This window comes from Mustela erminea, chromosome X (genome assembly GCF_009829155.1).
Source record: "Mustela erminea isolate mMusErm1 chromosome X, mMusErm1.Pri, whole genome shotgun sequence".
Lineage (NCBI taxonomy): Eukaryota > Metazoa > Chordata > Mammalia > Carnivora > Mustelidae > Mustela > Mustela erminea.
In genome coordinates this window covers 91,642,396-91,669,344 of record NC_045635.1, presented here as the reverse complement: position 1 = coordinate 91,669,344, position 26,949 = coordinate 91,642,396, and the positions used below count along the sequence as shown (strand labels likewise).

The window sequence follows — 26,949 nt, the reverse complement described above, 5'->3', positions numbered from 1 at the left end:
ACTGTTTGATTTGTAGTATGAATAATATAGTCCCTATCTCATGGCATTATTTGAAGGATTGGATGAGCTTGTTTAAGACAAAGTACTTTGAAAACAGGAAGGATCTATACTGATGTAAAGTGCAGTTATTATTTTGAGAACTATTTTCTGAAATACTGATTTTTAACTTTGCACTGCATGTTGTATTTCCACACAGTGGACTAGTATGCACCCATGAAAAATCACGCTTATGATTAAAACCTTGGATGGATCTGCAAGGAATTATAAGTTTAAAAATGGGGCGCCTGGGTGGCTCAGTGGGTTAAGCCGCTGCCTTCGGCTCAGGTCATGATCTCGGGGTCCTGGGATCGAGTCCCGCGTCGGGCTCTCTGCTCAGCAGGGAGTCTGCTTCTCTCTCTCTCTCTCTCTCCCCCTCTCTGTCTACTTGTGATCTCTCTGTCCAATAGATAAATAAATAAATCTTTTAAAAAAAAAAATAAATAAATAAAAAAGGCCAGTCCTGGGGCACCTGGGTGGCTTGGTGGGTTAAGCCACTGCCTTCGGCTCAGGTCGTGATCTCAGGGTCCTGGGATTAAGCCCCACATCAGGCTCTTTGCTCAGCGGGGAGCCTGCTTCCCCCTGTCTCTGCCTGCTGCTCTGCCTACTTGTGATCTCTGTCAAATAAATAAATAAAATATATTTTTTAAAAGGCCAGTCCTGAAGGTAACACACTGTATGATTCCATTTATATAGCATTCTTGAAATAACAGTATTTCAGACATGGAGAACACATGAGTGGCCAGGGGTCAGGGACAGGATGCAGGTGGGAGAGTAGTGAGTGTGGCTGTAAAAGGGCAAGAGTAGGGGTGCCTGGGTGGCTCAGTCCCTTCAGCATCCAATTCTTGGTCTCAGCTCAGGTCATGATCTCAGGGTCATGAGATCCAGCTCCAAGTTGAGCTCTACACTCAGCACGGAGTCTGCAGGAGATTCTTCTTCTTCCCCTCTCACTCATGCTCCCTCTCTCGCTCTCTCTCAAATAAATAAATAAATTTTAAAAACTAAAATAAATAAATAAAAAGGCAACAGGGAAGACCTGCACGGTGATAGACCTCTGCTATACCTCGACAGTACCAATGTCAATATCCTGGTTCTCACACTGTACTACAGTTTTGCAAGCGGTTACTACTGGAGGGAACTAAGTGAAGGGTACCTAGCATCTCTCTGTAGTCTTCTTACAACTGCATCCGTATTATGATATGATATTCATTATGTTATATAATTATCTCAAAATATAGCAAGTTTAATTTTAAAATGATGTGGATGATGAGTTTGCAATAAAATGCGGGTAATGATATTAAGTAAATAAAGCAGAATAGAAAATGATAATTAAAGAAGGCAAAGAGGAAAGAAATAAATACACACCTTTTGACCATGTACATATAAAACTATATCCAAAACCAGGTTCTATAAAGCAACCAAAAACAGATAAAGTACTTACTAACCTGACCGAACTATAAATAATGAAAACACAAAGACAGACAAGATTAAACCCAAGAAAGAAGACATGACTATACATGAGGACAGAGTTTTTAAAATTACAAAATAAGAGGCTACTACATGCTCCACTCAACTCATGGCAACAAATCTGAAAACTCAGAAGAAATGGGTAACTTCCGAATAAAAGATAAATGACCACAACTGACTCAAAGATCTGAATAAATTACCATAGAAGACACTGGATAGGTGATTATGGGTGTAAGAAATGAAAAAGGCACCAGGACCAGATGAGCTTTGCAGTTGAGTTTTACCTGACCATTAAAAAAAAAAACATAATTTCTAAAATAACAACCACCACCCAAGAAAGGAAAGAAAAGTAATTTTTAAAAGCCGAAAAAAAAAAACACATAACTTCCATTGGTAATTAAATTATTCTAGGCCAGAGAAGGAGAAGAAGTACTCTGCAATTCCATTTTAATCCTTACAACTCATGAAAAGAATCCAAAAAAAATGACTCCCATCTCGCTTATGAATTCTGAGGCAAAGGTTCTAAAGAACGGATTGACAAATGGACTCCAGCAATGCATCATAATAATATACTATGACTAGCAGGACTTACGTCACTATGTAACAGTAATTTGAAATCAGGGTATTCTTCAACATAACTCACTGTATCAAATACTTAAACAGAAAAAAAAAAAACATACTCAAGAGACGTGAAAAAGCATTTGATAAAATGCAGGAACTGTTTTATTTGAAAATACCTCTAAGTAAATGTGGAAACTCTTTACATGTAATGGGCTAACAAACACCAACAGCAAATACGGAGACACACAGAGACATTCTCCATTTAAAATCACTTTAGAGACAGTGGCCCACGAACACCATTTTTATTTCACTCTGAGTTTCAAGCAAAAGCAAAAACCTAAGAAAATAACCAGTGTAACCATCGGAAAGACAGGATAAAATGAAAATAAATTTTACCAAAACTAATGAGAGTCTGGTAAGATGGGGAGATATGAAGACTACTGTTAAAATCAAAAGGTTTTTCTATTCTAGTATGAAGCACTTCAGAATGGAAAGGTGAGCAATATTCAACTCATAATGGACAGAAAAGCTATTATTCTTTAGGAATAAATGTATCAAGAAAGGCATAAAACAAGATCTGAACAGATGGGGAAAAAACACAATTTCTTAGATTACATTATATTACATTATATCACAGCTACATAATTTTAAAACATCAGCTCTCACAAAACCAAAATATGCATTTAATGCAATTCTAATTAGAATCCAAACAGGGCTGGTGGGGAGGGTTGAATAAAAGTGATCTTCAAATTTACATATAAGAAAAAAATGCTGATAAATAGATAAGAAAAATATTTAAGCTGATATAATCAAATCAATATGATCTGAGTACACAAATAGACAAACAGATGGAACCGAATACAGAAACTATGAGTGGAGCCTCGTATGTAAAAAGTTTAATAGGTGAAAAAAATGGTAGTTCAGTTCACGGGGGAAAGTAGGGATTATGTAATACATCACACTAGCACAACAAGGTAGCCATCTTTAAGAAAATCATCTTAACTAAAACTGGGAACCCAGAAGCTATAAGAAAGTAATCATACTTGAATATAAAAATAAAAATAAAAAAAAACACATAGCAAAATATACTATCAGCCAAATCAGCACATACAGATTTGGGAACTATATCTATCATAATGCCGATAGACAAAGGGCCAATATCCAAAACATACAAAGAAGTCTTACAAATTAAGAAAACCTAAGCAACCCATAAGAAAGGGGCAGATGGTATGAACAGACAATTCAAAGAATAAATTTAATTGGATAAAAATTATGAGATGATACTGAAATTCATTAGTAGCCAAGGAAATGCACCCATTAAGTTGTCAAAATTATAAAGAATCATAACACCTTATGCTGGTATGGATGTGAAGAAAATAATAATCTCATGTTTTACATACAAAAGGGAAAGCGAATTATTACAGCCTGTTTTTATATATCAGAATGGAAATATCTATTAACATAAATATGTATATTTACATGTAAACATTTGTGTGTGCATGTGTATATATTTACAAATTGAAAGCTCCAGTATTTAAGGGCATATGCACAAAGATGTTGATTTCAGCATTGGTTATAGTAGCAGCAATACAGAATAAATACAAACATTCAAGAATAGAAGAATAACTAGGAAACCCTGGCTGGCTCGGTCAGTGGAGCACATGACTCTTGATCTCAGGGTCATAGGTTTGAGCCTCACATTGGATGGAGAGATTACTTAAAAGTAAAAATCTTAAAAAGGAATGAGAAGAATGGCTAAATAAGTTGTGCATCCATGAAATATTTCGTAGCTTCGTAAAGGAATAAGATATACCAATAAACTTTAATAGATTCCTATGAGATATTGTTGAGTGAAAAAGCAAGATGTATTACAGTTAATATAAGATTCTATTTTTGTAAAACCATCAATGAACAACAACAGTAAAACATTCCAAAATCCCTCTGTGTGTATGTGTGTGTGTGTGTGTGTGTGTGTGTGTGTGTACCAAATGAGTATAGAGTAAAATCTGGAAGGATACATACTGGTTTGGTAATCTGCAGGTCTGGAAAGGCAGAAGTAGGAGTCAAACAAAACAAGGACAAGAGGGGGAAAAAAAAAAGAGCCACTCTAAAAAAAAATCTAGCAGTCATGTTTATGTACTTTCATATGCATACACATATACAAATCAAATTAAATTTAGAAGATACAGTAAGAATCCTGAATATGATCTCTTCTTCTTAAAAAAAAGCAGTAACCAAAATTATGTCTTAGTGGTAGATTAAGAGTGATGTTTATTTTCTTTTTTATGTGTCTCTGTATTTCCTATAATGAGAATTGTTACTTTAATAATAATGAAATAAAACCAATAAATGTTACTTTAAAACATTACACTGAAAAATAGAGCTCATTTTGGGAAATGAAGGGAGGGAAACAGGGTTAAATAGCCTTCCACTTAGGAGCTTTTCAAGTACAAGATATGTGAGATCAGGATCCATTTGCCCTCATCCAATAGAAAGTTACTCACCTAAGGCAAGAGACTAAGTGGCTATTCCAAGGAGCTGTTCGAAGCAGCAAATGGGGTATATTTCCCCCTACCTAACACTTTAATGACTTAAGTAAATCAGAAAGCCATTTACACCACTCTTCCATTACCCAAGGATCTGCTGGGCCCCTTACTTCCTGTCTCCTCCTTCTGGCCTGCAGCCATTTCACCGCTCAGGAACAGCTCCAAAATGGGGGCCAGGAAAGGGGGAAAGAGATGAAATTAATTTGGTCAATTTAGTTTCTCATTAGCAACTCCAATAAAAGGCTTGATAAATGAGGTGGTCACAGCTCATGGTTAAAAGGAGGGTTCTGGGTCTCTTGAGAATTTCCTTGAAGCAAATTTGCCCTTAGATAACATGATTTGTCTGCAGTACACTTTAATGGATTTGATGCTTGCTATTTTTAAGAAAATCAGGACTGGTAAAGGTGATATTTTCTTCCCCTTACTTTAATTTGCACTTTAAGGAAAAAAAAACCCACAGAAACAGAAGAACAAAGGTCTTCAAAGTATAGAAGTACAGAAACAGAAACAAAGTACAGAAACAGAAGAACAAAGGTCTTCAGGGGAGCAGCTGGACCACAAAACAATGATTCTTTTTTTTTTTTTAAAGATTTTATTTATTTATTTGACAGACAGAGATCACAAGTAGGTAGAGAGGCAGGCAGAGAGAGAGAGAGGAGGAAGCAGGCTCCCTGCAGAGCAGAGAGCCCAATGTGGGGCTCGATCCCAGGACCCTGGGATCATGACCTGAGCCGAAGGCAGAGGCTTTAACCCACTGAGCCACCCAGGCGCCCCCAAAACAAGGATTCTTAAAAGGAGGGAAGGTGTGTGGCCCTCAGCATGCTCTCAAGAGAAACTGCAGGAAGTCAGCAACCTTCCAAGGGAGCAGGACTTGGCCAGAAACCACCACCACAAACACTAGCTAAAGAGGACTTGTCAGGGCTTGACCAAAGCCCAGTCTCTGCATGTCATAGCCCAGTGTTTCACTGGGCCGCATAGACTTTTGTTCCTTGAGAAGCCCAGAGGCAAGCAGGGCAGGCCCAAGATGTTCACATCAACATGCTCATCACTCTTTGTTATCAAAAAGACTGAACATTTGGAATAGCAATGACAACAGAGCAAAAACCGATTTTCCCTTACTTGAAGACGACGATAGCTCCAGGACACGGAGGGCAGGCCAGGAGAAAGATCTGCAATTGAAAAAGAGTTAAGTATGGTCATCAAGAGCAGTACTGGACACAGACAATGTGACTTCAATAACAATAGCAAAATGATCAGAGTAACAATAAATAACCAGACTCTAACACAAAGAATGCAATATAAAATAAAAACTTGAAAAGGCAAGCACGTGGTCTTCCAAACGTGTTTCTGTTTGCACAGGCATCTAGGTGCGTGGACATGTACGTGTGTGCATGTGCATATGTGTGCGTGTGTGTGTGAGACAGAGCTACAGTGGGGGAGAGGGAGAGACGCAGAGAGTGAGGGAGTGTTTGGGGGCAAGATGGGCAAGATGGGAAAAGCCTTTCTTAGCCTTTTTTTGGGGGGGAGTCTCTAGAACACTTCCTTTCAATCTCTAGAACAAGACTCAATTTTTCAACTCCTCAATGTCAATATGATATAGTAGCCAGTCTGACAAGCTTTTAACCCAAGACAAACAAAAATATATTCCATGAATGGGACAAAGCATATAAATGCCAGCTGCTTTGCCTCCCACAGGGGAAGGTGGGTTAATCAATATCCAGCTCTGCCAGATTTAGCAAATAAAAACACAGGAGGCCCTGTTAAATTTGAATTTCAGATAAACAATGAATAATGTTTTTGTGTAAGTATGTTCCATGCAATATTTAGGATATACTTATATAAAAACATTATTCATTGTTTATCTGAAATTCAAATTTAAGCGGGCCTACAGTGTTCTATCTGGCAACCCTACCAATATTGCCACCTCCAGGCTCCAAACCTCCCTTTGATTTTGAAGGGGAGCAGAATTTGCCACCCTGAAATATGTCTCTTTGGCATAAGGATTATTTTAGACTGGTTATTTTTTTAAAAACAGCAGACATAGGAAAAACACTGAAAAGTAATTAGAAGTTACCCTTTTGTAGGAGATATTTACATTTATAAGGAAAATCTCCATTTGTAAGAATTGTTCCCCCTCTATACCAGGAAAAGAAGGATGCCTTAAACTCTAGACACTCTTATCAATGGAGAAGACACTGACCTCAGTCTGCATAATGACCTTACCCTTGATTACCATGCTCTTCCTGGTCCCCTCCCATAACTGGCCTTCTGCCCTGCACAACCCCCACCACCCAATGTCTTCCCTTTGTCTCTAAGCTAGAGATGGTATTTAAGATGGCGGCTTGGGCCATTTCGGGGAGTTACTCAATTTTCCTGGGTCTCTCCCATGTCTGCAGGAGGCATATACGGTATTAAACCTCCATTTGCCTTTCTCCTGTCAACTGGTCTTTTATTACATTGGCCCGGTGGGTAGGAGGGCTAGGGGGAGGAGGTCTCAGTAAAGAACCTAGAAGTGTAGAGGGAAAATTATTTTTCCTCCCCCACATCTGATTGGCTTATTTCTTACCATGAACAGGTAGTTCTACTCTTCTATTCTCCCCGGGGCGGGCAAACCAAACAAGAACCTCGTCCTTCTAAGAGACAAATCGGTTCCATGCTGGGTTATAGAACAACTGCATCTGTATGACCTTCATCAGAGCACTGGTTTTCAAGTGAGACAATGAAACCTCTGCAGAGCAACTGGTTGAACATGCAGATTCCTAGGCCCCCCCATTAGGAATGCTGACTCCAAAAATCTGGGACTCCAGGAATCTGCATGTTTAACAAATGCCCCAGGAGACTCGACCACTCCTGGCAGCCAAATATGATGACTGTTTGACCTTGGCCTGGACTACTACAGGAGTCAAAGACATTCAACAGGACTAAGGATTAATGAAAGAACGAAGCTCATGTTTGTGGAGCTCCTTCCTATACAGTGATTTAATGGTGTGGTTTACAAAGTCATGGATACATGTCCCTCTCTAGTGAGCATTTATTAAAATAGATTATCTGTGGGGCACCTGGATGTCTCAGTTGTTGGGCATCTGTCTTCAGCTCAGGTCATGGTCCCAGGGTCCTGGAATCAAGCCCTGCATCAAGCTCCCTGCTCAGCGGGAAGCCTGCTTCTCCCTTTCCCACTCCCCCGATTGTATTCCCTCTCTTGCTGTCTCCCTGTCAAATAAATATTTTTAAAATTTTAAAAAATAAGCTATCTGCATTATAAACTTGTTTGGCTCTGTCATGTGTATATTCTTTAGCATTTGTCTCTTTGGTTTCCTCGAAATCTACATTTAGAAATAAAGGGCACTATAAGGAAAATCACTACAAAGAAAGACACCTGCTTGAATCCCTACCAAGAGGAAGAGAAAGAAGAATGGAAAGGAGAATGGGTCTTGAAAGACATGTGGCCAGGAGTCCATCACCTGAGAAATACCTGATCAGAGAACCCAGAAAAGGAAATATCCACTGAGAACGAGCCTTTCCCCCTGTGGATCAATTTGATTAATAGTGCAAAACCAATGACAGTTACAGGCCAATAATCCTTCACTGGTAACACCAAATCCAAAAAGCTCTAAAAACCAAAAGATGGGTTTTTTCAAAGCTAATTTGATAGCAAGTATGACTTGAACTGAGCTGAAACTATTCATGGACTCCTTTATTCCACTTATGCTGAGTATTCATATAGCTTCCATAAAAATAGTATCTTTTGGGGGCACCTGGGTAGTCAGTCTGTTGATCATCCAACTCTTGATTTTGGCTCAGGTCATATCAGTGGTCCTGAGATCAAGCCCTGCATTAGGCTCCTTGCTCAGCAGGGAGTCTGCTGGAGATTCTCTCTTTCCCTCTCCTCTTTCTGTTCCCCTGCTCATGCTCTCTTTCTCAATCTCTCTCTCTCTCGCTCTCTAAAATAAATAAATAAATAAATAAATCTTTAAAATAACAATAATAGTAATAATAATAATAAGCTTTTGATTATGGGGTATTACCCCAGATCCTACTGGGAGGATATATAAAATACTCCATATTCACTATATTGACTTTATGATTTATTTTAAGTAACTCTGCACCCAACATGGGGCTTGAATTTATAACCACAAGATCAAGAGTCAAGTGCTCAACCAAATAAGCCACCCACGTTCCTCTGTATTACCTTGAAATCCAAAAATTTCTGACTTCTGAAATATATCTGACCTGAATGGTTTGGGATAAGGACTCTCAATTTGGATTCTCAATCATCTGAACATTAATGTATCCCCACTCCCCACCCTACTCTTCAGGAGCAATCCAAGAAAGAAAGAAACAAACCTGGTATTCTCTACCCCTGACACAGCAGTAAAGTTACTCACCTGAAGCAAGGGACCAAGTTGGAGGTTGCACTCAGTTACCCAGCATCAGGCCATCAAAGACTACACTCACAAGGTACAGAATACAGAGAATAGACAGGGGCCCCCAACCACCCTGGAAAGGTCCTCAATACTTTTGGTTGGAGTCACCTAAGAGCCATGACAGCAGCCTTCCTGAGATTCTGGAATAGCCAAGATACTTCATGCTAACATGCTAAACAGAGAAGCAAAAATAAAACACTGGGCCCCACTTAACTCTAACTTTTCCCACAGCCAAGAAGAGATGACCAGATTCCTGGGACAGATTCCCCTACACCTGCTCCATTTGGCTGCCTCTGACTCATGATAGCCCTATGGCAAAAGCCTGGAAACCTACTAAAGGGAGCAAAGCCTCCAGTCCCAACCCAACGATGGGTCTAATCTCTTTTGAGGCAGCTAATCAATCTAGTTTTGACCCTAAATGAGCTCTCCAACAGTTTCACATGTCCAAGCCACTTCCATCAACACTTTGGCCTTTCTCATCTGGTGTGTCTATTCCCATCACCAAGATAGAGAGTATCTTCTTTGAGCAACCTTTAAATCAGGTACATGTAGACATGCCGCATCAGCAGATCTGAAAAAGGACCCCGAATCCATCCTATTCCATTTCCAGTAAACTCAAGGCCTCCATCAGCAACTTCAAAGATTTATGACATTGAACCTCTCTGCCCTAGCATTCTGGAGCCACATCCATAATCACCATTAACCAAATGAGCCATGTGGAAATAACATTTTAATTCAGAGGCCCAGTGGGCCCCCAGCCTTGGACTGAACATCCCTGCTTTCTTCCTTGCTGGGCTGCCATTTGCCTCCAAATTTTCGTAGCATATTTTAGACCAAATTTTTGTAGCATGTTTTAGCAGATGGAAAGTTAATGGATCCCTTCAGTTGCAAACAGGGTGGGAAGAAAGGAGACTCAGAAGCACAAACAAGGACAGTAGGAAGATGGGAATGTGTCTGAGCGTATCCCATCACCAAGCTGGTGCTTCTGTACTCATGGTGAAATCTACCCAGTTCAGCACCTGAACTTAAGGACAAGGACAGGTGGTAACAGTCAGAAGGATGTGCTACAGAACACTTCTACTCTCCCATTGTTTGGGAGATGAGCAGGGCCTTGTTATTAAATTCCACTTTGTAGATGAAGGAACCTAAGGGAAACGTTCCAAACAAGTACCAAGATCCCCTAAACTCCCAATTCAACACATCTTCCACCTCACACCTGACATGGTCCACACCTTATGGTATTCTCTTCTTCAGACTCTAGCCCTTCCCCTTGACCCAATGGCACACGGAGAGTCACCCCAATGCCCCCACACCTGTGCCACCACACAGTTCACAATATGTAGTCGCTATAAGGTGAACCCTCTCCAAACACAATCAAACGGGGCAGCAAATTAAGTTTATATAGATGGGCCGCAGAGTCCAACATTCCCTAAAGACATGCTCATCTTAGCCCCAAGCCACCTCATTTAGAACCAGGTCTGCTGGGCTCTGATACTCTTTAGATCCTTACAAAATGGAGGTCTTTTTCTGGAAAAAAAAGGTACAGGTTCCATTCAAAGCCATACCCTCTCAGATTCCCCAGGAAAGCTCCCTGTACTACTTCAAGGTTCTCCTTCCCACTGCTAAAAGAAAGCCACAGGCCCAAGGTGGAGTCACTCACCTCCAAGATAACAAACCAAGACTTAACTGCAGTTTCATCTCCCCCCAGTAGAATTTTAAGCCAATCAATCTGGAATTTTCTGGCCAGCACCAGAGAAATACTCCATTCTCCAAAGATGATGTAATCCAGCTAATAAAACCCTCTGCCTCTCCCCCTAAGGGAAGGGGACCTTGCCTGAAACAATCCTTTCTTTCCTTTTTTTCTCCTTTGCTAATAACTCCCTTGCCCCACCCTACTTCCTATAGAAACCAACTGTTTTGTACAACTCCCCTCCCCTGGCTGGATGGGATGCTGCCTGACTCGTGAATCTCTTAGTAAAGCCAATTAGATCTTCAAATTTACCCTGTTGAATTTTGTTCTTTAACATTGGCAATTTGTAAATTCAGCTCTTTTCAAAGCACCTAATCTAGGCAGCTGTCCCAGTTCCTCTGCCTCTGAACTGCGCTGGTTCCCCACCCAACCTACCCCTCTGGTATCACTTGTTCTCCTTCCTGTTCCTGTCCTCACAAGTTCAAAGTTCATTAGCATCATTGTCCAGTCTCCCATCAACTGCTTCACTCCAACATTAAACCTGATAAATCCCCATCTTCATGACGCCTAAGGAAGATTAAATTTTGTTCGCAGGAGGAAGTGTCGGTACTATGGCAATGTAATCGGGGAAAAAAGGCCACTTGCCAAGACTATTCTAAATGAGGGACTAGCCAGGTAAATCAGTGAAGAGGGTAGAAAAACTTAATGAAACAGAAACCATGGAAGAGGACCAGGTGAGTGGTGTTTGGTCTGGTGCACAATCTTCTCAGGCCCTGTCCTATGGCTCTAGTTCCCCTGGTCCTATCTCCTATGATGGTACACAGCGATTTAGGGATTCCTGAGTGCTTATAACTGTTACCAACCTTAGAGAAAATTCATTCCTTGAACTGCCCAAAGTCTGTCCTAGGCTCTAGTCACTAATGATCATACCCCTGGACCCACACCCTCTCTCCCTGGACCACTGAGATAATCACTTCACTGGTCTCCCACCACCAGATACACTGCTGAAAGAAAGATCTACCTAAGACACTGTTCTCATCCGCCACTTAAAATCCTACAAAATGACTTGCCAGTTTCTACGGAAAAATCCCAAGCTTCTTAGCATTGCAGACAACACTTTCTCTGCTCCAGACCCTGTCTACCTCTTCAACCTGGAAGCTTCATGCTTTGTGCCAAATTGTACCCTGAATATACTCCATGTCAATAAACACACTTCTACAACCTCATTTTGTAATTGCTCCATTTCGTTCAACTATAGATATGCAACAATTTACTCAACCAATCTCCTCCTACTGCACATGTTGTTATGTCTACGTTTTCAGATCCTTTACTATTTCCTTAGTCTACATTTGTGCAAGGAGGATTTCTAGGTCTTCAAAGGGAATATACATTTTAAGGCTTTTAACCTATAATTCTAAACTGCCTTCGAGAAAATTTCTTTGAATTTATACTCCCACCAGCAACATATGAGAAAGTGTTTCTGCTACAACCTGTTTAAAAGGCAAAACACGGAATGGGAGCAGAATTTGCCACCCTGAAATAAGTCTCTTTGGCATAAGGATTATTTTAGGCTGGTTATTTAAACACACACACACACACACACACACACACACACACAACAGCAGACATGGGACAAGCTCTGAAAAGTAAGTAGAAGTTACCCTTTTGTAGGAGATATTTACATTTATAAGGAAAATCTCCATTTGTAAGAATTGCCCCCGCTCTGTACCAGGAAAAGAAGGATGACTTGAACTCTAGACACTCTTATCAATGGAGAAGACACTGACCTCAACCTGCACAATGACCTTACCCTTGATTACCATGCTCTTCCTGGTCCCCTCCCATAACTGGCCTTCTGCCCTATACAACCCCCACCATACAATGTCTTCCCTTTGTCTCTAAGCTAGAGATGGTATTTAAGGTGGTAGCTTGGGCCATTTCGGGGAGTTACTCAATTTTCCTGGGTCTCTCCCATGTCTGCAGGAGGCATACATGCTATTAAACTTCCATTTGTTTTTCTCTCCTGTTAATTGGTCTTTAATTATGGGGTCAGGGGAGAGGATCTCTGCCAAGAACCTAGAAGGGTAGAGAGAAAATTATTTTCCTCCCCAATAACACACACATTCAACTTATTCCTTTAATTGGCATGTTTCAAATGAACAAAAATGTTTGACTCTTTTCTAACATGTTTTTTGGACAGCTGTATTTCTTCTTTGGGTATGTGACCACCTGTGGCCTTTGCCTATTTTATAACTGGTATGTTTTTTTCCTTACTGGATTGTAAGAGCCATTTATGTTTTAATGATATTTTATACAGATTATTTGATATTTATTGCAAATATTTTCCCCAGGAGTCAGTGTTGTCGCTTTGCTTATGTTAGTTTTTTGATATATAGAAGTTTTTTATCTTTATGTAATCAGATATATTTGTCACTTCCTTTATGGCTTCTTTTTTCAGATATATTTGTCACTTCCTTTATGGCTGTCTTTGCTGTCATGTTTAAAAGTCTTACAACCCTGGGATTATAGAAGAGTCACCTACTATTTTCATAATTTTATTTTTAAAATTTCAATCTTTACTGCTAATATTATTCACTCTTCCAGAATGGCCTTCTCATCTTAAATTTTCTGGCCAATCCCTATTTATCCTTCAAATACAAAATTAAGCACCATTTTCTCCAGGAAGCCTTTCATTAAATGCCCACCCTCTATCCTTCCATTAACTCCTTCTGCTTACCTCTTTCTGAGAAATTACCAATTTTGTCAGTTTAAAGAACTGATGAAAAGAGAGCTTTCTCTTAAGAATTTAGGGAAAAAAAGGAAATAAGCATACTTATAAAGAGTTGGGTTTTAGAATCAATCTAAAATGGATTTAGAAGGTTATAAGGTCATCTTAAAACCAGGATGGTTCCTAGACTTCAAAGAACAGATTGTAACCTGCTTGAATTCTATCTTAAAAAAGAATGGGGTGGGGCACCTGGGTGGCTCAGTGGGTTAAAGCCTCTGCCTTAGGCTCAGGTCATGATCCCAGGGTCCCATATCCGGCTCTCTGCTCAGCAGGGAGCCTGCTTCCTCCTCTCTCTGACCGCCTCTCTGCCTACTTGTAATCTCTGTCTGTCAAATAAATAAATAAAATCTAAAAAAAAAAAAATGGGTTTGCTCAACCACTGAGTTATCGAACAAGGAGAGTCACAGAGAGGTGTATTTTGTCATGTCCACACCCAAGCACTAGCAAGGGGCCAGAGAAGCTTAGCTCATAAACACCAAGCTTTCTGGTCCCACTGGTAAATTCATCCCTATTAAGAGAATGAAAGCAAGACAGGTAGCCCTGCTAAGTGGTTCAGATTATGGGTTTTAGAGTCAAAACAAACTTGGGTCCACAGGCTGGCTCTGCCACTCACGGCACAGTGAGCTTAGGCAAGAAACTGGAGGAATTCCCGTTTCTCAAATAGGGACAAAAATAGTATCTATGTCTCACAAGGTTTTAGAGAGGATCAAATGCAATAGAGCAAGCAAAGCTCTTGGCACGATGCCTAGCATATAGCTAGCACTCAATACCTAAGAACTATAATTGTTCTGATCTCAGTAGAAAAATCCATCCCTACTGTGAGCTGTATCAGCACAGCTCATGTTAAATTTCCAGGAAAAACAAACAGGAACTTCATGGTGGAGAAATCTGGCAGACACTGTGTTGACTGAATGACCGTGGTTAACATCGCTGGTAAGAAGACATATCATCATGTACTCCCTAAAATAACACACAAAAAGGATAAAGCTTCACTTCTGTTTTTGTCTATAACTGCCAAAATCTGAGCAAGAAAAAAAATGAGATAAATCTAAATTAGGGACGCTCTACAAAGGAACTTACCAGTGCTCTTCAAACTGTCAAGGTAATGAAAGACGGAATGGTAAACTGTCATGGACAGAAAAGACTAAGAAGACATGACAACTAAATATAATGTGGGATCCTGGATTGGACCCTGGAATAGTAAAGGGACGTTTGTGAAAAAACTGGTGAAATCAGAATACAATCTATAGTTCAGTTCATAGCACCAATGACAATTTCTCAGTGTTAATAATTTTACCATGATTATGCAAGATGTTAACATTAGGGTAGCTGAATGAAAGCATACAGAAATTTTCTGTAATATTCTTTACAAATCTTCTGTAAATCAAAAGTAATTTTAGGGGCACCTGGGAGGCTCAGTCAGTTAAACATCCGACTCTTGATTCCAGCTCAGGTCATGATCTCAGTCAGGGTCATGAGATCAAGCCTCGCACTGGGCTCTGCACCAAGCGTAGAGATTGCTGAAGATTTCCTTTCTCACTCTCCCTCTGCCCTTTACCCTTCCCCCCTGCCAACATGCATATGCATGCACATGCTATCTCTCTCTCAAAAAAAAAATGAAAGAAAAGAAAGAAGGAAAAATAAATAAAACACAGAGTTTATAAAAGTACATCATCTAATCAGTTAGCCTATTTTCAAACTTTGGAGCTATTGTTCATGGCACCCCCTTCGTCTGCCTCCACATGTAGTCAGTCCTCAACCTTTTCCATATATCTCACATTTATCCTCACCATCTTTTCCTCCTTTAATCCCTCTCATTTTCTTGAACTACTATAACAATTTCCAATCTGATCTCCAGGTCTCCAGTATCTCTCCTCCTTTACTCTAGGGTTCATACATTACTGTCAGGTTCTTATTCTGAAAATAGAGCCCTCATAATGTTATGTTCCTCCTTAAAATTTTCAGATGACCAATTCAACAAAATCACTATTGGAATCTCGGCTGACTTCTTTGTAGAAAATGACAAGCTAATTCTAAAATTCTTATGGAATTGTAAGGGACTCCAAATAGCCAAAACAAGGTGAAAAGAACAAGAAGAAGGACCCACATGACTTGCTTTCAAAACTCCTTACAAAGCAATAATAAAGACTGCATGGTACTGGCATAAAAAGAGACACACAGGCTAATGGAATGGAGTTGAAACTCCAAAAATAAACACAACTGATTTTCAACAAGGGTGCCAAGACCGTTCAATGGCGGAAACGGTCTCTTCAACAAATGGTCCTGAGACAAGTGGACCCATGCATACAGGTGGGTGAACCCCATCTCACAACCACACACAAAAGTTAAGCCAAATTCAACCAAAGACCTAAATGTAAAAGCAAAAACTATAAAACTCTTAAAAGGAAACAGAGTAGGAGCGCCTGGGTGGCTCAGAAATGCCTTCAGCTTGGGTCATGATCCCAGGGTTCTGGGATGGAGGCTTGCATCGGGCTCCCTGCATGGCAAGGGCCTGCTTCTCCCTCTCCCTCTGTTGCTCCCACTGCTTGTGCTCTCCTGCTCTCTCGATCTGGCAAATAAATAGATAAAATCTTTTTTAAAAAGTAAACATAATAGTCAATCTTCACGACCCCAGATTTGGGAATGGATTCTTAGATGTGACACAGAAAGCAAAAGCAACAAAAGATAAAAACAGCTAAATGGGACTTCAAGAAAATTAAAATCTTCTGTGATTCAAAGGACACCATTAAGAAAGAAAAGAGACAACACGAAGAATGAGAGAAAATTTTTGCAAATCCTATGTCTGACAAGGGTCTCTTATCCAGAATACATAAAACCCTTGAAACACAACAATAAAATGACAAACAACCCAATTAAAACTGGGCTCAGGATCTGAATAGACATTTATCCAAAGAACACAAGCAAATAGCCAGTGCACTCATGAAAAGATGCTCAATATCAGCCATTAGAGAAATGAAAATCAAATCCACAAGGACATACCACTTCATGCCCACAAGAAAGGCTAAGATAAAAGACAATCACAGGTGTTTGTAATGATGGGGAAAAACTCAAACCTCATACAGACACATCTCATTTTATCCTGCTTTGCTTTACTGCACTTTGTAGATACTGCATTTTTTTAATTTTTTTTTTTAACTAATGGAAGGTCAATGGCAAACTTGCTTTGAACAAGTCTATCAGTGCCATTCTTCCAACACCATCTGTTCACTTTGTATCACTGTGTCACATTTTGGTAATTCTTAAATATTTCAAACTTTTTCATTATTTGTTAAGGTGATCTGTTATGGTGATCTTTGCTGTTATACTGTAATTTTTTTCAGACGCCACAAACAGCGCTCGCATGAGACAGCGAACTTAATCAACACATGTTGTCTGTGTTCTGACTGTTACACTGACCAACTGTTCCCCCATCACTCACCCTCTCCTTGGGCCTCCTTATTCCCTGAGACACAATATGGATGTTGGGCCATTTATTAACCCTACAGGGGCGTCTAAGTGTTCAAGTGAAAGGAAGAGTTGCACACCTCTTACTTTGAATCAAAAGCTAGAAATGATTAAATTTTGTGAGAAAGGCATGTTGAAAGCCAGTAGGCCAAAAGCAGGGCCTCTTAAGCCAAGCAGCTGGCCAAGCTGTGACTACAAAGGAAAAGTTCTTGAAGGAAATTAAAAGTGCTACTCCAGTGAACACATGAATGGTAAGAAAGCAAAACAACTTTTGGTGAATACGGAGAAAGTTGGAGTGGTCTGGACAGAAGATCCAAGGAGCCACCACATTCCCCTAAGCCAAAGCCTAATCTGGAGCAAAGCCCTGACTCTCTTCAATTCCATGAAGGCCAAGGGAGGTGTGGAAGCTGTAAAGAAAAATGTGCAGCTAGCAGAGGATGGTTCATGAGGTTTAAGTAAAGTTGTCTCCTTAAATGCTGACGTAGAAGCTGCAGCAGCTTCTCTAGAAGGTCTAGCTAAGATAGTTAATGAAGGTGGCCACACTAAACAACAGATTGTCAATGCAGATCAAACAGACTTTTATTGGAAGAAGATGCCATCTCGGGCTATCATAGCTAGAGAGGAAAAGCCAACACCCGACTTCAAAGCTTCAGAGAACGGCTGACTCTCTTACTAAGTGCTAAAGCTGCTGGATACAGATGTTCGAAACCAAAGCTTGAAGTCGAAGCCAATGCTCATTTGCCATTCCAGAAATCCTAGGGCACTTAAGAATTATGCTAAATTTCCTCTGCCTATGCTCTATAAATGGAACAACACCAGCCTGGATGACAGCACATCTGTTCACAACATGGTTTGCTGAATATTTAAAGCCTACTGTTGAGACCTACCACTCGGGGAAAAAAAAGACTCTTTTCAAAATCTTCCTGCTCACTTACAATGCGCCTGGTCACCCAAGAGCTCTGGTGGAAATGCGTGCCATTAATGTTATTTTCATGCCTGCTAACATGACATCCATTCTGCGACCTGTGGCTCAAGGAGTCATTTTGAATTTCCAGTCTTATTATTGAAGAAATACATTTCACAGGGTTATCTAGCTGCCATAGAAAGTGATTCCTCTGATGGATCTGGGCAAAGTGAATTGAAAACCTTCTGGGAAGGATTCACTCTTCTAGATGCTATTAAGAATATTTGTGATTCATGGGAAGAGGTCAAAATTCCAACATGAATGGGAGTTTGGAAAAAGTTGATCCCAACCCTCGTGGATGACTTGAGGGGGTCAAGACTTCCATAGAGAAAAGAACTACAGATGCAAAGGAAAGACCAAGAAAACTAGAATCAGAAGTGGAGCCTGAAGGAGCACCTGAGTGGTTCAGTGGGTTAAGCATCTGCCTTTGGCTCGGGTCATGATCCCAGGGTCCTGGGATCGAGCCCTGCATCAGGCTCCCTGCTCGGCAGAAAGCCTGCTTCCCCTCTCCCACTCTCCCTGCTTATGTTCCTGCTCTCTCTATCTCTCTGTCAAATAAATAAATAAAATCTTAAAAAAAGAAAAAGAAAGAAGTGGAGCCTGAAGATGGGACTGAACTGCTGCCATCTCATGATTGAACTTGAACAGCTGAGGAGCTGCTTCTTATGGATGGGCAAAGAAAGAGGTTTCTTGAGATGGAATCTACTGGTGAAGATGCTGTGAAGAGTGTTGAGATGACAACATAGGATTAAGTCCAATTTTTGTAGAAGTTCTACTGTGGTAAAATGCTATCACACAGCATCATACGCTACATTGAAATCATTTGTGAAAGGAAGAGTCCATCAGTGCAGCAAAGCTCAATGTTGTCTCATTTTAAGAAACTGCCCCGACCACACCAGTCTTCAGCAACCACCACTCTGATCAGTCAGGGGCCATCAACATCAAGGCAAGACCAACCACCAGCAGAAAGATTATGACTCACCGAAGACTCAGATGGTTAGCATTTTTTGCAATAAAGTATTTTTTTAAATTAAGGTACATGCATTGTATGCTTGGACAAAATGGTATTGCATACTTAGCAGACCATGGCATAGTGTAAGCATTACTTTTATATATATGGGGAAATCAACAAATTCATTTAACTTGCTCTACTGTGATATTTGCTTCACTACAGTGGTCTGGAATGGAATCTCTGAGGTACAGCTGTACACTGTAAAATGGTGCCACCACGCTGGAAAATGGTGTCGCAGTTCCTCAAAAGGCTAAACATAGTTATCATATGACCCAGCAACTCCATTTCCATGTATATGTCCAAGAGAAATGTCCACATAAAAACTCATACACGGATATTTATGGCAGCCATATTCACAGCCGCCAGAAGGCGGAAACAACGCAAACACTCCTCAGTGATGAATAGATAAACAAAATGTGGTGCACCCTCACAATGGAACGTTACTGGGCCACTAAAAGGCATGAAGTTCTCATCCATGCTACAATATGCACAAAACTTAAACACATACTAAGTGAAAGAAACCACTCAGAGAAGACAGTGTATTATATGACTCCATCGCTATGAAATATCTAGACCAGGCACATCTATACAGACAGAAAACAGATTCATCATTGCTTAGACCAGAGGCAGGGGGAAAGACAGGTATGGGAGTGACAGCTACATAATATGTAACTTCTTTTTGAGATGATGAAAATATTCAAAATTGTGGTGATAGCTGTACATAACTGTGAATATACTAAAAACCACTGACTAAACACTTCAAATGGGTGAACTGTACAGTAAGTGTTATATCTCAATAAACTATTTTTAAAAACAATAAATTTAGGTTGGCTCCTTAATGCTTTTTAAATGAAGCCCAAACTCCTTAATTTGGCATCCAGGATCCTCCCCTCCCCCTTCAGCACTTGAAACCACCTGCCCCCAACCAGCATTACTGCTTACCACTCTTCTTCCTGTGCCTTTCTATAAAAGCAAAAGAATTTCTCCCCATTACCCACATATCCCACCATGCAGTTTCCCATCTGTCTTCCCTCCCCCTCTTCCCTTTCCCCGGAACTCTGTTCTCACAACCCATTTTCACCTGTTATTTTCCTTCTTCTTTCATAAAGCCCAGTTCAAATGCTCCCTCCTGTGCAAATCCTTCCCTGTTCTTCACCCCTCATAAGGTAGTCCCTCAAAAAATGATTTACTGAAAGAGTGAAGCTCAGTAGTCCTCCCACAGGAGAAAAGACTTCCACCTCAAAACCGCAAGCAGTAATGCAGGACTCTCCAAAGGCTGGATAATCCCCTCAAAGCCACAACTGCACTTCTCTCTTCCTTTCCGAATCACAGTGGCAGCTCACTGCTTCAGCCCCCTTACCAAGTCCTGGAGAACGTTCCAAACTGCTACTCTCTACCTTTCCCCAAAACCCTGCCCTTGATAAAAAAAAAAAAAAAAGCACTGATATTATGCCAGGGCTGCCGAGTACAGTTGTGTAGGTTGTGCACTGCACAACCCTAGTGGCGCCATTCAATTATAGTCTATGTGAATGGCACCCTCTCCTAGGGTTGTGCAGTGCAAAGCCATTCGTGGCAGCCCTGCTTAGAAACATCAGTACAATTTAGGAACAAAGCCAAAAAAAATCCCTCAATGAGAGAATCACTGCATCTATACTGCTACTGAGAAGTGGATATTCTCCAAATCTTATCAAGAAGATTTTTAAAAACGGGGGGGTGGGGAGGGGGACAGAAAAAGAACATGGTCATAGCATGCACACAGTATTACCACGGAGTTAGAAAATGGAAACACCCAAGAGAAAAATCGTCATTAATGTTTTCCCAGCACTGTAGAGACAAAAGGATACACATTCTGGTCAATACAGTGGTTTGATGTACCTATGCTGTTTCTCTTGAAACCCTTCAACCCCTGTTAGGTTCTGATTTTAGGTTACCAAACAAGTCCCTGATTAATCTGGCTTCAAGAACCCGGTTATCAGGAATGATATGACCCGACTGATAGACACAAGTGTTGTCTCTACATGGGTCCCTCCCCCATTGTCAATCCATTCTCCCACCTTGTGGTTTATTGCAATGTCTCCCCTAAAGTGGCCGAGTGTGAAACCAGCCTCCCTGGGTGAGCTGATAAAAACTAGGCCTTGAGGGGTGCCTGGGTGGCTCAGTGGGTTGGAGCCTGTGCCTTCGGCTCGGGTCGTGATCTTGGGGCCCTGGGGTTGAGCCCCACGTCGGGCTCTCTGCTCGCCAGGGAGCCTGTTTCCTCCTCTCTCTCTCTCTGCCTGCCTCTCTGCCTACTTGTCATCTCTGTCTGTCAAATAAATAAATAAAAAACTTTTTTTAAAAAATTAAAAATTAGGGGCGCCTGGGTGGCTCAGTGGGTTAAGCCTCTGCCTTCGGCTCAGGTCATGATCTCAGGGTCCTGGGATCAAACCCCGCATCGGGCTCTCTGCTCAGCAGGGAGCCTGCTTCCCCCTCTCTCTCTGCCTGCTTCTCTGCCTACTTGTGATCTCTCTCTCTGTCAAATAAATAAATAAAATCTTTAAAAAAAAATTAAAAATTAAAAAAAAAAAAAACTAGGCCTTGGACCCACAAACCAAGTTGCTGAGTCAGGGCCCACATCAAACACTCTAAAGCTCAGCCAGAGCAGTCAGCCAATAAGGACCCCCTCTAAATTGCAAGTAGTAAAGCAGGACCCTCCAAATGGGGAGTCATAAAGGGCTGGAGGTGATTAGCTGTAAATATAGGTGAGCTGCTGGTCAAGACTAAATATGGCTGACGCCAACTTGGTTCCTTCTTTTGGGCCCCCGCTCCAACTCAGTTCAGCCTCCCACATTTCATTCCACTTCTCCTCCCTCCTCCAGAGACTTCCCCCGGATCACCCACCAAAACTGATCATTCCTTTTCTGAACTACACTGGTACTTACTGGTGCTATACACTTATCACTCCATTAGTCTCCTACAACTGTAAATAATGACAGTGGCAACAGCAGTAATAATAGTAATAGTAATGGCAGTACCTGTGCCTGGCCCTACATTCAGCGTCTTCCTTGTACTGTTTCATGTATTCCTCACAGCCATCCTAGGAGATCAGGGCTGTTCCCCACCCCGCCCCTATTTACACAGGAGGAAATGGAGCTAATAACAAAAGTAACTTGCCCAAGATCACACAACTAAGTGGGGGAGTCTGGCTTGGAACCCGGGACTGGTTCCAAAGATCACGTCCGTAGCCAGTACCACCTTCTATCTTCCCTATATGTTACTTTGGCATTTAAAGAGTTGGCTCTGCCTCCACTCCTCAAAGTGTATAACACAGTGTGGGATGCATAAAAGTTCCCCAGGAAACACATGCGATCGAGAGTCTGCTCCCCAACCAGCTGGAAGAGAAGGGAAGAGGGGTATCGTGTCCAGAAAGGCTCAACCTTTCAAGGAGCCATGGGAGTCCGCCTCCTCTGACCCATTTAAGAGAGGATCATGCTGCTGACTTGACCTCAATCCCAGAAAAATATTTAGAATAGAATGACCTGGTTGTCTTAAAAACCCTTCCAGACAACTGGGAGGGAATAGAGCCTAGGCCAGCCCATGGGAGGGACAGAGGGTATCCAGTTCCCCGCAGGAAGGGGACCAACTATGTCAGGGTCACAGCTATGCGGGTCAGCAAATATTGGTGGAGCCCTGCCACCGAGAAGATATCTGACTGTGGTCAAGGATATGTGGGGCGGGAGGAGAAATATAGGAGATTAATTTTAAAGGAGGAAGGTTTTTCTGAATTCCTTGGGCCCCGGTTGTTCTCATCTTTAAAAATAGGAAGACTACCTGCCACGTGAAGTGTGGCCAAGGTGTCAAATAGGAACGGAAGTCAAGTATATGGGGCCTGATGCCTACGTCAGTTTGTCCTTGCTGGGGTTCTGGGCTTCCAGCGAGATGAAGGACACAGTTCCTAGCTACAAGAAGTTCACGGTCTGTCTACAAAAGTCTTCTGATCTACAGTACCGCTAGCACTCTGCCAACCAGTGACAAAGCTGGCTGGATTACCCGAACTCCCAGTAAGGCCGTTTTGTCAGACAGAAATTCTGGCGGGGAGAGAAGAAGATCGCTGGCAAGGATCAAGGCCGGGGAGTTATGTCTCTGCTGCCAATCTCCCATCCACGCCTCTGTATCAGGAAACTGGGGAAGGGGACTCTGGGTCACTATTCGGAAAGTGACACACATAAACCCTGTTATTTTCCTTCACAACACTTGCTACTGTTTCTCACTTTATAGCAGCCGTGTTCCTTGTTTGTTTGTTTGAATGTCCATCTTCCCTGCTAGAATGCCGGCTCTTGGAGGACAGTGGCTGTGTGCTGATCCTTGTTGTAGATTGAGAAGCTAACACAATGCCTGGAACATACAAGTCGCTCAACATGTACCTGGGCGCTCCTTGCATTTATTCACACGACAAGTATTGGTTGAGCGTCTCTGGTACATGGGATAGCATTGGGCACTCTAAAATACTCAAGCCTTGCTTATGTATAGAATGCCTCTCAAGATTTCTAAGGAACTGGTAATGGTGGTTTGTTTGCAGGGAAAAGAAATAGTGGAGGAGTTGGGTCGGGGGGTTGGAAGGAATCCTACATCCTAGTCTGCTCCTTTCAAATTGAGTTTTTAAATAACAACTAATTGAACATGAAACCTGCAGGGAACACATGCTTACAGGGTCTAATCTCTGGGAGATAAACTTCTCAGGGGCTTTTTATTTGTCATGTGTGTTATTCTTGTCATGTTGCAGGCTTAGATCGGGAGCTTGTGCTGCTCTTATGGTAGAATCACACGATAAAAAGGCAATTTTGCAAAGAACAAAGATACAGTGCCTAGCTCTGCTAACCACTCGGGGTATGAAAAGGGAGACCGCTAGAAGTTGGGGTGGGTTCAAACACCCAGGAAGCTTTGTCCAAACGGCAGTGGGGGAGTGAAACTCCTAGTCCTCCCCACAAATAAGCTCCTTCTTCAAGCAACTGGAAAGATTTATTTTAATCCCTGAGACGGCCTCCAGCCACTGTTAACAGCCCAGACACCAAGCCAGCTAGATAATTGGATTTTTTTTTTTCCGTGAAGGGAAGGTGTCGCATTTTTGTCTGTGACAGTAATGACGGGGCCCTCACAGTGGGCTTGTAACTCCACAAGATTTCCTGGTCCCATCTTCTAAGCAAGAAACTCTAACGTACAGAAAAGTTGATCCTCTTTGAACAGCCCACAACCCAGGTCGTTGGTTTTGCTGTTCAAACGCAATGGTTCTACATGCTGAAGGCACCTTGGACTCATCCGGACAGTTCGCTTAAAGTAAAAACACCAACTCTTGGGGCCCATGCCTCAAGACCCTGACTCACCTGGTCAGGCCTGGGGCTGGGGCAGTCCTATCTTGGAGGTGATTTTCAACATACAACCACCTTTGCAAACCCCAGTTCTCTCCACTGCTGAAGAGCCCAGCAGCCTTGAAGAAGAGAGAGTCCTTACTCACTATTTTTAAAACTCCCCTTCGAGCAGTATATTCCCCCTCCAAAAAAAAAAAAAAAAGAGGCAGGATGAAGTCTGTAACCAAGACAACAAGCCGGGAGCAGCACAAAGAGATAGGTCTTCTGTGATTTGAACCAAAGGAAGCAGAAGAAGAGGAGCAGAGGAGGCTCAACACAGACACCGAGTAACAGACCAGGAAGCTAAAAGTTGAACAAAAGCATGGTGTCCAAGCGAGCACCCAAATGCCGAAACCTCAGGCTCCTGCTCCATTGTTCCAACTGGGTACCCTGAACAGAGCCACTCAAGCTGGAAAGGAACCCTGAATTAGTAAACTACACCCTTTAAAAAAAATGCTTTCTTCTGAATCAGACTTCTGGGATGAGGTAGGGGGAGTGGGACTGGAAGGTCTGCTTTGGCTGAGGTTATAAACTACTTTTTCCCCCGCTTCCAACCCTACCTGCCCTGACCAGGATGACAATGAAACATGATATTCGCATGTGCTCAGGTTGGTTTAAAAAAAAAAAAAAAAAAGCGCTCCTCCTCTGGCTGCGCCCTGACCCTGGAGCTCAGTTTTGTTCCCAAACAGGGAAGCACGGAGATGGATAAAAGGGCTGCAGCGGCTGGAAATTGAAAGGCGCAGAGTTGGCCTTTTGTTCTCCTTTTCAGGCAGGGGCTATTCTGGAAAGCAGACATCAAAAGGAAAATTCAGCCTGCGATGAGCTGAAATTGGACAAAATGTGATGAGGCCTAAGTGGGGGGGAAAAAAAGCAAAGAAAAGAAAGAAAAGAGAAAGAGGAAAAAGGGCTTTTCATTACCAGAAGGGGCTCTTTTCTGAAAACTGCCTCAAATTATAGCGCCTTCCACACTTGGTGCGCTCCAGGAAGCTTTGCATTGTACCTAGAACCAAGATACTTTTGGCAGAGTGTTATGAGGAGGAACTGAGGCAGGTGCAAAAGGCCCAGAATTTTCTGGTTTGGGAGACACAAGGGGGAAGGAAATGCAGGACTTCTGGGCACTTTCTGCTTCCCTCTATCCAGACGGACAGAGGAGCATTTCAGAGTGATGGCAAGGAAGGTTCAGGAAGCAAAACTGCCCTGGGAAGCAAACTACTGGTGGCTGGAGGGAATGCAATGCCAGGCATTACCTTTTCTTAAAGGGACTCTAGGAATGGTACTTTCCTTTATTATCCCTTAGGATATGGACCCGTCTGTTTCTGAAGGATTTGGGGTGGGCCCCATAAAAGGACACTTAGCTCTCATAAGCCTTTGCACTTTTTGGCTTCTGGGCTTATGATTTTTTTTTTAAATTAGCCATGTGCCAGCAATTTCCTTTGCCGTGGGGAGAAAGAACCAGCCTAATGAGGGACTCTTGAAGTGTATCCTACCGGAAGGCAGGTAGAGAAATGAGCTACACTGTCCAGCCACGTATCTTCTGCAAGAATCCAACCCTGGGTCATAAGCCTACAACTGGAAAAGCACTGCTTTCCAGTCCTTTCCAGGGACCTACAGATAGGCCTTTTTCCTAAATGCTTTTGAACTTGATCTCTGTGACCCATTAGGCTGTATCCTTTCATTAAGTCCTATGGTAGCTTCTATTCTGAGCAGAAGAAACCCAAAGGAGTACTAATGAGAAATACAAATAACATTTAGCAACATGTATTTAAGGCACTATACAATTGTTAATAGCTGAAGCAGACCCTCAAACCAAATGGCCTGAAGGCCCCTCCTAGCTTTATGGAACTACATAAATTCATGACAGAAACAACTTTTAGTAAATCCCCTGCTGACCAATTAAATGCTCGGTGGTATTAAAACAAAAACAAAACCTCTAAACAGCTTTCTCATCACACCAGCAAAGCAATTTCAGTCGATCGCATAATCAAGAAATATCCATTGATCATACAGTCATGTTCTCCACTCTCCATAGCTATGGAATTCTGGAACAATGAAAAGCCACCATGTTATATCTCAACTCTACAAGCAAAGCTTTGGGTAAGCTGTACTCCCTTAGCTCTCCTCCAGACCCAGCATTAATAAGCCCAACCTAAAATACAGAATGTACTTTCCGAATTACTTTACTCTCCCATTTCCCCCCAACCCAGCTCCAGCAGTGACCCCGGCCAAGTGATTTGAGACTGCCTCCAATATCCACAGACAAGTTGTTTCAGGGCCAGCAGACTTTATTTCAAGAGTGTCTACTTCTAGAAGAAAATACAACGGCCTGAGAGAACCCCAGGGCATAACTTCAGAACACCTGCTAAAGCGGGCCAAAGACTTGCCCTTTCTAAATCTCAGAGCCCACATCTGTGAGAGGGTTGGACTAGACTGGGGCTTTTCTCAGCGTAGCTCAATGTCTCATTGGATGAGAGAGGTAGGGCAAGTGATTGGTTATGAATAATAGTTAAAACACAAGTTGGCAAATTACTTGCATATATATTCCTCTGCATGTTTTCCCTCTCATCGTTCTCTTTCTTGCTTGCATTCCTATAATGCTCTCTTTGGTCAGAGAGCAA

The 26,949-nt window shown here is 41.8% G+C and overlaps 1 protein-coding gene across 5 annotated transcripts in view; it reads right to left on the bottom strand.

The window, feature by feature from the left end:
- The window catches only part of TMEM164 (transmembrane protein 164), a 153,882-nt gene that overhangs the window by 82,111 nt on the left and 44,822 nt on the right, over nucleotides 1-26,949 (bottom strand). For all 5 annotated transcript variants that reach the window (XM_032329498.1, XM_032329500.1, XM_032329499.1 and 2 more), the window contains one exon: nucleotides 5,730-5,779. In XM_032329498.1, the coding sequence (XP_032185389.1) occupies nucleotides 5,730-5,779 (50 nt within the window). The remainder of the gene's footprint in view (nucleotides 1-5,729; nucleotides 5,780-26,949) is intronic.